The 15,555-nt window shown below is 42.4% G+C and overlaps 1 protein-coding gene across 1 annotated transcript in view; it reads left to right on the forward strand.

Annotated features, from left to right (window-relative positions):
* The window catches only part of SCAPER (S-phase cyclin A associated protein in the ER), a 218,092-nt gene that overhangs the window by 97,895 nt on the left and 104,642 nt on the right, over positions 1-15,555 (forward strand). Inside the window, exons 21-23 of the mRNA XM_033099943.1 lie at positions 6,329-6,462; positions 9,166-9,231; positions 13,814-13,940. Of these exons, the coding sequence (XP_032955834.1) occupies positions 6,329-6,462; positions 9,166-9,231; positions 13,814-13,940 (327 nt within the window). The remainder of the gene's footprint in view (positions 1-6,328; positions 6,463-9,165; positions 9,232-13,813; positions 13,941-15,555) is intronic.

Genomic DNA, 15,555 nt, shown 5'->3' on the forward strand with positions numbered 1-15,555 from the left:
CAAGTTTGCTCTCAAGTTCTTTTGACATGAGCCTAGTTGAATTTGACAGTCACCTGGATACTTGCTATGGCCAGCTGTTGAGGCTTGTGATCAGTTATTTTGCTAAGAAGGAGCCTGGCTACTTTCACTGAGAAATGGTATTTCAGGTGCATAATCAGGGATTCACACTGCTACTGGCTTTGTCATTGTGAACAGAGTGGGGAGAAAAAGAAATAAAATGTGATATACGTGTGAGTGGGTATAAATAAATACTCATCTGTACAGATGCATGTGTGCATATATTTGTTATTTCTCACCTATGTAAAGATGATGGGCTCATGAACTCGCGCAGTGCACATTCAGGGTGACGGGTTTTGCTTACCGTCCTCAGTGCTGCGCATCTGTCTGCTCCTCCATCCAGGGTGTTCAGGGCACAGGGAATGAGCCAGCTCTTACTCATGCCCAGGAGCTCCTTTCCTTCACCACACATGCGCACACAGCAGCCGTATTACATAGTACACAGTACCAATAGGGTACTAACAGGCCCACCACCCCGGAATTACTGAGAGCCACTTACAATATTCTCATGTTTTCCCCATTCTTATTTTTAATAGTAACATGATGAAAAGTCTGAGATGCAGTCCTTACATATAGTATACGAGTGTGTATTGTTTAGATTTTAACCAGTAATTTAGTCTTCGTTCTGTAAGGTTAGGTGTAATGTTCACCACTAGTGCCTATGTCAATGTCTCTTTGGTAATTTTGGTTTTCTGAGGCTTGCTCTTTAGTAGATTACTCAGGAAGTTCTTGTAAGGATAAGAACCTCTGAGTTTTTCTATGTTGATACAGTTTATGCCTTTTATACTTGAAAGTTGGTTTTACCTGATATAAAATCCTTCACTCACATTTCTTCCTTGGAAAATACTAAATATATTAATTCATAAAATGTTTTTGTCAAAAAGCCGAGGATAATCTAATTTTTTTCCAATGTAACTCACTTGTTTTTCTGCTACATGCCCAGAGTATTTTTCCTTTTTCTTTAAATCCCAGAAGTGATAATAGGATATGTCTTGGTATTAGCAACTCAGGGTCAGTATTTTCAGGTACAGAGTATACTCTTTCAGTATTCAATTCTATTCCATTCAGAAAAGTTTTCTTGAATTATTGTTTGTAATATTTGATCTTTTCTCTTGCTTTGGTTTTCTTTTTCAGGGACTCCTAATATTTGTGTTTTGCATCTTTGCCTGTCTTTCAGTATTTTCACTGACTCTCAAACCATTTTTCTTTCTTTTTTTTGGTTTACAGTTTTTTTCTGTTGTTCGTCTTTTATTTGAGGCATTATTTGTGAGTCTTCTATTTTATCTTCACTTCTTATGTAAATTTTTTTCTTTTGCAGTCTTTCTTGAGTTTTATGACCTAAATTCTGACGTTTTAAGATGGTGATTTGTGTTATTTTTTTCATGCCTTATACCATTCTATTTGTTGTAACTTATCTTGAAATGGAAGGTTACATTTTGATCTATTCTGTCACGATTTTGGGATGTGTTTTCATTGTATTGCTATTCTGCTTATTTTCTTTTTCTTTTAATAATTTTAGCATTTGACCATGATACTTTTCTGTTGCTTATTTTTATGTGGAATTAGTTTTATAAGAGTTTTAGCATGAGTTGTGATTCAGGGTAGCTATTCTAGCTTCACAGAGCTCCTTCTTCTATTGTTTTATGAAAAATACAATGACTCGCTTTCTGCAGTGTCCTGATTCTGATTCCCTGGTCTACTTTTATCTAGGCCTTTTTTCCCTTTGTCTCCAATATAACTAGTTGGCTTAAATTCCTTCTCCAGCAGTTTCTCCCATGGCTCAGTTTCGAGAGTTCACAGCGGTTAGCCTTCCGCAGACCCCCCGAGTGCTGGCATCTTGCCCTCACCTGCCGCTGGGCTGGGCAAAGCCCTCTCAGTTATAGGTGCCATTCTCAAGTTCATTGTCCACTCTGTTGTTTCCCTCTGATTGCTCCCTTCCAAGACACTGAAAATTCGCTGACCTGTTGGTAGTTTTTCCTCACCTATTTGTATTGGGGGGCTATGGGAATACACTGTCACCTTGATGTGTGGTAACTATTTTCTGTGGGTTTTACTTTCACTATTTGATTGCCCTTTAGGTTTTATGTGATGATTAGAGAAAATCTAAAACTTTGCTGCCACTGCCTTCATCGCCTCAGAATCTTCTGTTATAAGCGTTTTAATGACTAACACTTCCTCGTAGAAGTGAACCATAATTTTTTCAGCCACTGCTCAGTGTCGCTTTGTACACTCTTTCCATCTTCAGAAACCATCTCAAAACCTTCATGTATAAAATACTCACTTTTAATGGAAAAACAACTCTTAATTATCCTGTGTCACATCCCTTTATCACCAAAATATGATCTTTTTCTGACAAAAAGTGAAAAAATGATGCAAACCACTAGAAGCAAATATGTAAAAACTTGAAATGTGTTTATAGAAAGCTGGACAAGAAACACATTTTAAGTCACAGAAGACAAAATACAAACAAATGGTCAAGCATACTAATACCAGGTTTTCAGCTGACGAATTGACAGATTTACAAACAGAGCAGAAACACTAGGTACTGCCAGATCACTTGTGGGTCCGTAAATTAATTCCCATTTTGGTTACTCAGTTTCGGAATAGTCATGGAAACCTTAAAAATGTGTGTAGTCTATGACCCACGGAATTTCAGTTCTGTTATTTGCAAATAAGGGAGACAATGGACAGTGTGTTTAAAAATTTATAGTACTACTTGATGCACTGATATTATTAAATTGATTTAAAAAATTACCCACATATCTAAGTAAAGCTTTTAAGTAAAGTTGGGTATATTCATGAAATGGAATACCTTGCAGTCACTAGATTATGTTACAGAGTATTATTTAACAGTATTTAATATTTGCAATATTAAATGAAAAACAGCAGATTATAACATTAGGAATAGTATGTCCTATTTTTATAAAAGTATATATGCGAAGGAAAATGCCAAGAAGGAAATACTCAAATAATTATTTTTAAGTGTTAGAATTCTAAGCGATTTTTATTTCTTAGCTTTATTTCTGTTTTTATAATTAACATGTATTGATTTTGTATTAAGAAGAAAGTTACTGTTAGTCAAACAAAACATAAATATATGCTCATGTGTTTTTAGTTTTGAGAGTTTTCAAACAGCTAACATTCATGTGAGTGTGTGTGTGTATGAAGTACCGTCTTTTACAAAGGTGTGCTTCTTATAGTTCTGGATAGAGTCCAAATGTTTCTGTAGTGTCTGCCTTTGTGTATTAGATACATCAGTGACTTATGATATGTAGTATAACTGGACCTTTCACAGAATTAAAGGTGTCATTCAGAATATTCCTTTTCCTTAGTGCAGTGAGAAGAATTACACATCCGAGACGCGGCCTTCATGAGCAGTGCTGGGGGAGTGAATGTGGAGAAGTGAAAAAGCTCAGTTTTTTGAAAGTTGTGGTTTTGACCTTGACCTTTATGTCCACGACGTAATACCGAACCTGTCTGAACCTTTGTTAAGCGTTCATAAAATGTAAACATACTGCCATCTGTTCTGTGGGGTTGTGAAGATTGTAGGAAATAAGGTGTGCAGTTTATTTAGACTTTTGCTGATCACATAGGAAGAATTCAATGAATGGTAATGTGGATGGTGATTTCACATACAACCGAGTCATGATTTTGATTTTTAAAGTTTGAGTAAGCTGTTTGACTCTTTGTCAGTGTACTCATGGTTCAAGTGGGAGTAATAAAAATAAATACCTTCTAAGTATAGTTCAAAGGACTAAATGAGTGATTATATGTAAAGTCCTTAGCTCAGAATATGTTGCATAATAAGCCCTCGTAAATACCACTTTTTGTCTTTTTTTAATTGCCCTGTAATGACATACAACATTGTATTAGTTTTAGGTGTCCAACATAATGTTTGATGTGTGTATATATTGCAAAATGATCAGCACAATAAGTTTAGTTACCATCCATCACCACACATAGTTACAAGTTTTCTTGTTGTGGAAAGAGCTTGTGAGATCTACTCTCTTCACAACTTTGAGTAGGTAGCGCAGTCATCGTGCTATGATTCTGTTGCCAGGCCTTACTTATCTCATAACTGGAAGCTTGCACCCTTTGACCCTCCTTCCTCATTTGACCATGAACAGCAGTATTCGCTCTAATTACGTCACCCTCTTTCGTTCATTTAACACATACTTACTGAGTGTCTGCCTTAAGCCAGGCACAGTACCAGACCCAGAAACATCAGTGAGCAAAACAAAGTCATTGCCATCATAAAACTTGTATTCTCTTGCAGGAAACTGCAGAGATATTTGATGTTAGGCAACAATGTTAGGCAAGACCTATGAAGAAAAATGAACAGAATGAGGAGATGGCAAATAATAGAAGGTGTTACTTCAGACTGGGCGTTCATGGAACTGAGATTATGCGGGTGTCTGGTAGAAGAAGACTTTTGGCTAAGGGAGCAGCAGGTAGCGTCCTGAGGCGGGAAGGTTCCTGACGGATGCGATGGGAAGGACGTCACTGCCCTGTGGATGGAACGGAGTGAACAGAGGAGAGATATAAATTATGAGTGAGGTCAGAGAGGTCAGTGGTGGAGGGCTTAGGAAGCCATCGCAAGGACTTCAAATTTTACCCTGGTTGTGATGAGAAGGCCAGACTTGGATTTGAAGAGTGATGTGAGATGATTTATGCTAAAAAAAAAAAAAAAAAAAAAAAAAAATCACTGGCTGCTTTTGTAAAGAAAAGACCTGGGGATCAAATTAGGTGCTGGGACAGCAGTTAAGAGGCTGTTGAGTCATCCAGATAAGAGCTGATGAGGCCTTAGACTGGGTGATGGGGGTGGGAGAAGTGACTGGATTTGGGATGAATTGGGGGATGTATTTGAAAGTAGAGCTGATAGGATTTGCTGACATATTGGATAGGCGCAGTTGTGCAAATGCTGGCACCATATACTGAAACGTGGGACTCTATGGGAAGAGCAGTTTTATGTATATGGGGAGCGTAAGAGTTTTGTGGTGGGCTGTTATTTTGGAAATGCTTACAGTGGAAATACTCTACCTAAGCGGAGGTTTTCAGGAGATAGTTTGATAGTGGAGTGGAATTCAGGGGAGAGGAGAAGACTAGAGGTAAAAATTTTAGAATTACCTGTGTTTCAATAATATTTCAAGTCACTGCTCTTGAAGAATGAGTTTGGATAGAGAGGAGGGAAGACCTGAGGATAGTTCTGGAATGCTCCCACATTCACCAGTCAAGAGGAAAAGGAGCCAGCAAAGAAGACTTAGAAAGTTCAGCCGTTGAGTTAGGAGATACTATGACATCTGGAGCCTCCTGGAGAAAGTGTCCGGAAGAGGATGTGATCTGCAGGGCTAAGGGTGTTGGAAATTGGAGGGAGAAGGTCTAAAGTGCTTTCTAGCAAGGAGAGTGTAGGTAAACTACTCTAAGATTGCTTGATTGCCTAGCATGACTAGCGCCCGCTTGGGGTGTGATGGCACAGATTTCCACTGTGAGTGGTCCACGTGTGTTGTGATTGCAGCCACCTTGATTGCTCAGGTATGGGCACAGAGTAGGGAGACAATGGGATTTAGGGTGGGATTTTGCCAAGCAAGTCTGAAAGAAGAAGAGGGGGCGAGGGAGCTGTGTGCATGCGAGGCAGGGATTATGGTGATGGGCCATGAAATCTGAGAGGATAAGGAGGGAAGTGGGGCCAGAATACTCCACCAAGGCAAGTCTCCGGGGCTGGTACTCACATCTCACATTCTCATCTCCGCCTGTGTTTTCTGGGATGGCTTTTTTCTTACTCCTTCCTACTGCCTTCCCAACTCCCAGCCCAAACACACACGTCCCCAGGATCCACACACTCTGACTCAGTCTGCCCTTCATGGGGCAGCAGATGTGGTGCTTCTTTCGTGAAATCTTTTCACCCCCAGTGACCAGTGATCTTTCTCCCCCATCTGACCTCCTGTAGCACTCTGACTCTAACTGGCATTTACTGTTCCGTATTACAGATGGCGTCTATATTTCACTTCTTGTACTGCATTGTGTGGTTGCAAGGGACCAGGAATATGTCCTTGTAGCCTTAGCATGTGGCACAGTTCCTGTGCAGCACGGGTTTGATGAGTCAGTGAAAAAGCTCAGGTGAAACAGTGCTTTCAGTGTTACACACAGCAGTTGGGGAAACCAGTATTTCCCAGAGACTGACTGTTGTCTGTGTGACCTTTTGTCCTCATTGTCGCCTTTAGCGGTGCTGCGTTTGTGTTCCTCATCATCACTTCATTTCTTTACCTTGCAGGAGCATCTTTCCTTAAAGAAGTACATTGTTGACGTTGTGGTTGAAAGTACAGCTCCCCTAGAGCCTTTGAAAGATGAAGAGCGACAAAAACATAAAAAAAAAGCCAAAAGGATAAAAGCCCGCATGAACTCCAGGTACTATCAGTATCCTTCAAAACAAAACAAAAGCAACACTCTCAGTGATGTAGCCTTTTTAATGTAAATTCAAGAGACCTTCCACCACCACCCCCAAAAAAAGTTTAAAGTTGTTTACTTTGAGAAAGCCTTGAAAATAACACTGATGAGCCTAATTTATGGCCACTTTCTTTGATTGAGAACGAAAACTACATATCGATCTAAAGCCCTTGCCTTCACCTGTTAAGAGCTCTTATAATTTGATGCAAAAGCCCTGCCAAACTTGGCCTCCGCCAGCATACAGTAGTATGTTTAAGTACGTGTAAACCAAGCCTATTTTTCTTTCCAACTATTGATTTTTAAATGAAGTATTAAAGAAAATCAATAGCAATCAACAAATAGGAGTCTGCTGGCTGTGGTGTCACATCCCACGACTAGGTTTAATCAGTTAGGTTGCCTGTCACAACAAGAAAAAGTTCAAGAAATATCTTGAAATTGAAAGGGAGTTGTCAGACCTGTAGTTTATCATCGGCCTCAAAGTGACATCTGAGGATCAGACAGCTGTGTGGCGCATTGTGACCTCACAAGCTTTGCGGATCCCCTGATGACTGATGAGGCTTGTTGGAGGGCACAGATGAAGTTCCTCCTTAGTAGATAATGGGAGAGAAGGGCGTCTGAGTATGTCGTTACACCTTTGTTCCCAAATGTCTCGAAAGGTGGAGAAGCTTGACCCCTGGGATTATAGAAATGTGGGTCTAGAATAATAGTGAATGGTGGTTATCTTCTTATAGTTTCCAATTTCAGATTGTAATCAGAGAAAGTGTCCATTTCATTTTACAGAATCAGGGAAAACTTCAGAGTACTCATTGGAGCAAAGAATAGAAGAGGCTTTTTTGATTGTATTTTTTGAGGTCCTGCCAAGTTGCTAAAAATAGTCCCACAGTGTACTTTCAGGGTATTACCGACTTCATTTCTAGTTTATGCTAAGAAATCGCTGGGCTCCTGGCACTGGGATGCTGTAGGGCCCGTTCTGTGGACTTCTTTCTTTCCTCTCTGGCCTGTGGCTTTCTCTGTCCTCTCTTCACCAATGTTATAGCTTCAGTTTTGGTGTGTTCTCAGACTTGGTTCTCTCAGACTTGGTGTGTTCTCCGCCCCTACCCCCAGCCCCTTGTCTTTCTCCTGTACCTCATACCCAGTCCCACCGCAGGTAATGTTAGCTTTGCTTTCAAAGGCAGCAGCATTTCACTGTCTGACTTCACTGCCCCCTGGACCAAGCCTCCATCCTCTCTGCCCCAGATTATCGCAGGAGCCCTCCTCCTAGTCTCCTTGTTTCTGCCCTTGGCTCCTTGCAGTCTGTCCTAAGCACTCCAGCCAGAGTGAGCCTCTTAAGATGTCAGTTGGATCATGTCATTTTCTCTTCTCAGCGCCTCAGGACCTTTACCTGTCAGGTTTCCTCTTCCTGGATGACTCTTCCCACGTGTGCAGCCAGCTCCCTTAACCACCTTCAGTGTCACCATGTCAAGCCATACATAAATGTATGTGTTGATAGAACACGCATCTTCCTTAGTGGCAGTTTTTTCTTTGTAAAATGGAAGTAATACCACGTTGAGTTTTTAGGACTACATGAAACAATTATTGCATAGCTCCTGGCACAATGCTTGGAACACATTCAACCCTGCATAACGGTTACTTTTTCTACCTTTCGTATGAAGTCACGATTACTTGTGACTACAAGTGGGTTCATTTCCCCAATTTGCTGTGCCTTCATGTTTTGGCTGATAGCAATGAAACCATGTATAGGTTTCAAGAAGACATAATTTCACGTTTAATTCTAACTTAGTTATTCCTTCATTCCGAAGCATCACCTGTGCTACTTTGCTTTTTCATATTAGGCCTATTAAAATTTGTCTTTCACATTTTTAATGAAGCAGAGTTTAATTTTTCTCCGGTCATTGCTGCCTGGATTGGTACACATTGTGACTAATTCTTTTCATAGGTCACTGGACTGATTCTTTGAGACTCAGACTCCTGTAGGTGAACAGTTAAAATTTAAATGAGCTCCCCCAAAGAGAATTTTAAAGCCAAATTAAGTCAACATGAGTGGATTGCTGTAGTGACACCTGTGTTAGGTGGATGACCTGTTGTGGCTGTCAGCCTACTGGTTCGGACAAGTGGGAGGGTAGTTAGACAGTGGCTGGGAAGTGTTATCTCAGATTTTTCCAGACATTTGGTATTTAGTCGGTATAAATAACAAAAGGAAACCAAAACAAATCTTTAAATGTCTAGTCAAATTATTTCTACTGCCTCTTAAATTATCTCTAAAGTTAAATGACTATTCTTTACCACTGTTTAATTTTGCATTATACCTCTGGAGGTACAGAAATACTCAGCCACCTCAACTACCTTGTAGAAACTTACAGGGTTTCAGATTTAATCTTCATGATTTTAGCATCTCTGCAAAATAAGCACTGTTCTAAACAAGGCCTTCAAACTTAGAAATATCTTCTGAATCTGCTCTCTGTCCTATAAGGAAATATGTATTTTTTCAGTTTTTTTTGATAGTATTTATAGTAATTTAAAGAAGCAGTCTCAGAAATCAAAGTATTAAAACTAATGTAGTAATGTTCTTAGTGCTGGAAGAGGAAAGATACAGCTAGGGTTTCTGCTTGTTAACAAAAATTAGCAGTAAAATGACTAACAGTGATTAACCTTTTTTCTCTTCAGGGCCAAGGAATATGAAAGTTTAATGGAAACAAAAAATTGTGGCTCTGACTCACCTTATAAAGCAAAGTGAGTATTTATCCTACATTTTGGTCCTCTGGCTCTTCGGTCTCTGCCTGTAACAGAAGTTTATCTGAACCATCATGCGATGCCTGTCATCACGGGCTTTGCATCTGATGCCGGGAGCTCTTTTCTCCCAACACCATGGTGTCCAACTGGGGACGATTTTGGCAGGGGACGTGTGGCTGTGTGTGGGGGTGTGTGACAGCATCTTGGATGGTACAACTTCGGAGATGGTGCTGCTGCCATCAGGTGCGTACAGCCAGGGATGCCGTTAGTACCCTTCAGTGCACACGGCAGTCCCCACCGCGGGGAGTTAGCTCGTTGGGAGCGTCAGCTGTTCTGAGGTAGAGAAACCCTGTTCTGACAGCGCAGCTTCTGGCAAGACCGCTGGTTCCTGTCGTGAGGAGACCGACCTCGCTCAGGGCTGCTGTGACGGCCACTCCTGACAGATGAGGATTGAGAGTCTATTGCTGGGTGAAAGTGCAAGCACACAGCAGCTAAGGACTTGCCTGAACCTAAGTGCTGCCGACAGGCGCAGGGAGTCAGGCCCTCATGCGCTGCTGGTGCAGAAGCTGCCGTGAAATGCGACCGGCACCATGAGTCGGGCTCTGGCCGTCCTCTGCTGGCATGGCACTGTGCTGCTCGGTGAAATAATGCGAGACGTGCCAAGTCTTTATATACACAGCGGGCTTTTTAAATAGTGACAAAGGTCAAGAAACACTTAAATGCCCCAATTGGGGGACTATTTATAATTGCAGAGTTGTTTACAGATACGCCGCAGCATTTTCATGTAGCAGTTACTTAATTTAAAATACAAATACTCCTGCCTGTCAGAAATAAGACACCCCTCCGATACTCACCGGGGTTGACCATTGCCAATGCAGTTATCCCTCTCCTTTCCAGAAAAACTCGGTCCTGCAGTCAGTAGATGAGAGAGTTCCAAGCAGCCATCTTTATGCGGGGCTTGGGGGTGACCTGGGGTGGGGGTCAGAGCAGTTTGAGGAGGGGCCCTGGCAAAGCGTGTCGAAGCCCCAGCAGGGTGAAAAGATACGGGAGGCTTGGTGGGGGATGCTAACGCACACGGAAACGGGGTAACATGCTGCATGTGGGGCTGGGCCAGTGTGTACGTATGTGAGGGACGTCGGGCGCAGGCTGCTCACTGAGAAGAGAGTTAAAAATAGACCAGGGAGAGCGGGAAACCGGGTGGCAATGAACTGGAATTACCATGGTCAGTTTTACCTCATACTTTCCAGTGTATGTAAGTAGAAATAGAAGTAACCACAGGTGTCGTGTCTGTCTGATAGATTATGTATATTAATTTACACAGTACTATGCACACATTTCCTAGCTCTTTGCACGGAGGGTGCAGCCTGGATGCAGCACCCTGAAAGCACTGAAAATGTGTGGTAATGTGAGTGTGAGGGCAAGGGGCTCCCTAGAAGGGAAAGTCAGGTTTTTGTACCACCAGAAGGGATGCCGGCAGGCAAAAAGGAAAGGTGTCCAGTGGAGGAGGCAGCATGTGTACACTGACTTTTTTCTTCTTATGTAGGGATTCCTCGAACTCTTATATTTAGAAATAGAGGCTTAAGCATATTATTTAAAAACAGAAGGGGAACCATGGGCCTTTCAAATAGAAGATGTGAAAGGAAACAGTTAATATACTTAGGTCTTCGTGTCCGTCTCTGTTCTATACTTTTCCAAACCTTCCCAGTGATCCTCACAAACTCCCCCAAACTTCACTGTGGTAAAAGTTAGGGCTCCTTACAGAGAAACTGGCATTTCACATTCGTCATGACAGACTGGAAGTTAGGAGTTGCTGTTGGAGTTTGTTCCAGTTTTGAGAAGAAAACCTCTGGCCATACAACGTCCTCCACACAGCCATTTACCTGTGTGGCAGACACCTCTCATATTTTAGGCTGGGAGTTGCGAAGTCTTCCTTTCCGTTTTGCCTTCTCCGTGCTCCGTTTTCTTTCCATGATGGAAAAATTTTGTGCCGGAAGTAACCCAAATGACAACTGCTATGTTAAAACCTGCACCCTCTAAACATTTGCTGTTCCTGCCTTGTAGGGAAAATACGGCTTTCAGGGCTTCAGGCCTGTGACATTCTCTAATTATTTATAGTCTGGATCAAAACGTGGCGCTTTTCCTCTGGAGAGGGGCTGTATTCCTTGCGTTCCTGCTGTGGAGGCAGGAGTGAAGCAAAGGTTTACTCATGTTACCTAGGCGTCCCCTTGATTTGGCGCTCTTCCTTGTAGGGTAGGTTCGCATGAATCCCAGGTTTGATTTACCTCAGCGTGAAACACAAGCCTCTTGTGTTCTGTGGGTTACAATGGTCCTTGTGCCTCCTGAAGCACCTCGTTTGCACTGGAATGTGAGCGTTCCTGGGAAGGACACCGCTGGGTCCCTGTGCCTCCGGGGCTGGGGCTGGTGACACGATTTAGTTACACGGACGGACGGACGGACGGACGGGAGTGTGGGGGTGGGGGTGTGTGCAGGCTACCTTCAGCCAAAAGCTCAAGTGCTGCTTATCTGTCACATAGTGAGGCTTGCTGCCAGGGACGAATCGGGTGGGACTGCAGCCCATGTTCATGAGCAGGGAAACGAAGCGTGCTGCTCTTACTCACTTCTTTCCTTTTCTATATGCCTCTTCCCTTTTGCTAGATTGAGACATGCTGTCAGTAAGTAGTACTTACTGGCAATCAGTCATTTGCTGGCTGGCTCGTGAACGCTGTTCTCTGCATTTCATTCGTCAGCTCTGATCTTCAAAAGTTCTGAAAGGAACAAATACACATCGCCTCCGCTTTTAAGATGAAGAAAGGACGGTCAGAGTAGTTCAGTAGCCGTCCCAGGGCTTACGCACGTGGGTCGTGTGGGAGCCAGAATTCCAGTGCAGCTAGTTCTGACGTCAGCGTTTGTGTGCATCGATCGGCAGGTCCGAGTAAGCGCATGCGGACAGCTCAGGGTTAAGGTGGAGTTCACCAGTGCGGTTTTCCAGCTGCATGTGCTTGGAGAAATTCTAAATTCTTACATAAATGCATTTATAGATATCCACAATTTTAGTTGAGGATATTATTCATTTGTGATATTATTCACATTATTCATTGCCTTTTTTGAATGGACTAATATGGTATGGAGAAAAAAGCATGAGATTTGAAGATCGAACGCTGAGGTTCATAGTCTCAGTGACCGTTACACTCTTGCGAGGTGATCTGAAGCCTTGGTCAGATCAGACAAAGTCACGTCTGAACTAAGGACTGAGGGATACATAGGGACTGTCTGGGTAACACAGAGGTGGGGAAGCCTTTCCGGAGATATGAAAGAAGAGCCTTTGCAAAGACCTCAGTGCACACAGGGCCTGTGGGCGGAGCAGCCTCCGTGGGAGGACTCCGTCTCCCTGTCTGTAGCAGGGGAGACAGCAGAGTATGAACGAAGGGCAGATAGGCTTGAACATCTGTGACCAAAAGTGAGGATTTTCTTGTTCCAGTAGCTTCCAGTTTCTCTGTGAAATGTAAGAGCTTCTGAAAGGGGGGTGTTGTGAAGAGATTGGGGAATGGTGTGCAAAGCCAGTCTTTGTACAGAGTGGGAGAGCGAGCAGGTGTGACAGTTCAGTAAGATCCTGGATCTGTCTCGTGTGTGGCATGGCTTTTTCTAAGGTCAGAAGTGGGAAGGGCAATGTGGGCAGATCCAGCTAATGCAGGAATGCTCACAGGGCTGAGAGTGTTGCCTGTCCAGAGTGAGAGCTGAACGAGCATCGGCGGTTACAGCACTGCTGGGCTTGGGCCACTAGGAGAGGGACAAAACACGCGCCACAGAGGGAAGGTGACACGTTCACAAGGAAGTGATGACAATGCTGGCCTATGGGATCCATCACAGATAAAAGTGAAAGTAAGACAACAGGGCGTGGCTGTACAGTGGACACTGGACGCATCCTGGAGAGTGGCTAGTGAGTGTCCGTTGGTGAGATGCTCAAGCAAGTGGGAAAGAAGGGAGGGTTGCCCACAGAGGAACTGAGGAAGTAAGCGCTACAGAGACGTGTTCCATCCGGCCCACTTACTAGAATCCCACAGTCTAGGTAACATGTCAGTTAATGACAGGAGTGATGGCAGGCAATCCCACATTGCTTGTAAATTGGAACACGGGGAGTTTGACATTGGCAGTTCTCTTACAAATGCTTTTAATAGCCAAGCCTACCATGAAGATTTAAAGTCAAAATAGAAAAACCTGCTCAGGTTCTTATGCTCATGATTCTCGGCCATCGTACTCTCCCCTTCTCCCCATCTCCCAGCTCTGTTCTGGCTTTAGCGTCACGTTTTAACTGATGGCATCACGTGGTAACTGATGGCCGCACTGCGCTATCTAATGCTGTGGATGGATCCTACTGTCCTTAGGTGGTTGTTTGTGAATAGAAAGCAGTACTAGCCTTGGGAGTGGGGTTTTTTCCTCACTTCTGGTGCTCATGGGTCAGTTTCTCATGCAACAATGGAAGTACCTTTTGTTTCAAAATGTTTAGGAAAATGTGAAACATTATGTCTGAATCGTAATGTCATTCCCTTTCATTCATTCCTTTCCATTGCATTTTGTATTGAAGGCTGCAGCGATTAGCCAAAGATCTCCTAAAGCAACTACAAGTACAAGACAGTGGACCGTGGGCAAACACTAAGGTTTCTGCTTTAGATCGGACCCTAGGAGAGATCGCCAGAATATTGGAAAAAGAGGTATGTAACTCATCTCTGGCCTCTGGCCTCCATCTTTGCGTCTCTTTCTCACTATGACAGGACACCAGGCTACAGGGAGACTCTTAGTACATGCGTTTCTTCTGTGTTTCCAAAAGCCAGTCACCCACTGGTGATGGGTGCTTTTTTTATTTTCTTCTATTTAAATTGAAGTTGTTTTCAGTTGTTTTAATTGAAGTCCTCAATAACAAAAATATGTTCTTTAGGTCATGGTTTTCTCCGTCATATTATTCTCCACACCAACGAAATGAAATTATTTTAAATGGAATTATACTAATAAGGATATACAATTTTATGGCAGAAAATGTAAAGCCTTGAATTATAAAGCTCATAAATCATAGATTTTCAAAAAACACCAATTTCCTCCCTGTTCCCAGCAAAAGATTTGGCAGTTTAATGACTTACAGTTATTAAATGTTTCAATGACAGTTTAAAACATCCTTTAAAAAGTAATTTTAAAAATCTTTATTATTCACTATAGGTAATTTTAAATGTACAGGGAAGAAATAAAACTCCCTGTAATTCCCACTATTGACTTTTTATTGTATTTTCTGCTAATCCTTTCCCTGTACATTTTTTACATCATTTTATCAGGTGAATTTTATCACAAATAATTTCTCATGTCTTTAAAAGTTCTTTGTAACTGAAGAAGATATCACAGTTTACATAGTTTGTAGCTCTTAGGTGGTTTCTAACGTAATTCCAGGTAATGGCCATATTTGTTTATTTGCTGAATTTATTTTTCTTGGTTTACAATTTATTAGCTAACATCTTATACAATAAAAAGACTGTAGTGATAAACGTCAGTACAGTGAACAGCTGAGAAATCACCGCCCCACTTCAGAGGCAGACTGTTCCCAGTGGGACTGCCTCACCCACCGCCCTGCTCCCACTGAGGCAAACACTGGACACAATTAACGGGGTGCTGGTTTTGTTTCTTAAAAAGAGCTTTATGGCTTTATCACATAAATGTTTTGTTAAATAATATGTTCTTTAGTTTTGCTTGTATTTGACCTTTATAAAATAACATATCATACACTTTTGTGAATAATGGTGTTCAAAACTATGGTTCTGAGTTTTATTTAAGCTTATAAATGTGGCTGTTTTTCATTCATTTTCTCTATTGTGTGGTAATTACTTCATTGTGTTATTATAATACTACAATTTTTTTTATCAGTTTTACTGGCAGTGGTCATTTGTTTTCAGGATTGGGGGTGTAGGGGGTGGGGGAGAGAGAGAGTGCTCTGCTTACATATTCCTGCATCAGAGCATACGAACTGGAATTTCTCTAAAGGGGGGGTCCCACCTCTAGTCTGGTCAGAACCTCTTGGAGTACTTGTTAAAATACAGGTCTCTGGGCCCCACCTTCGACTTGTGATTTGGTGATCTGGAGTGGGTCCCGTGAACTTGTGTTTCTAACCATTCCCAAGTGACACTGCTGCTGGTGTAAGGACCAGACTTTGAGACTCGTTGCTCTAGTCTAGGCGTGTGCCTCAGGGCTGGAATCACGGCCAGCTTGATTCACAGAGACAGCTCAGCTGCCTTTTGCCACCAGACAGATCCGTCCTCTGCAGGGGCCGAAACATCATGTCCTCAG

This window comes from Rhinolophus ferrumequinum, chromosome 28 (genome assembly GCF_004115265.2).
Source record: "Rhinolophus ferrumequinum isolate MPI-CBG mRhiFer1 chromosome 28, mRhiFer1_v1.p, whole genome shotgun sequence".
Taxonomy (NCBI): domain Eukaryota; kingdom Metazoa; phylum Chordata; class Mammalia; order Chiroptera; family Rhinolophidae; genus Rhinolophus; species Rhinolophus ferrumequinum.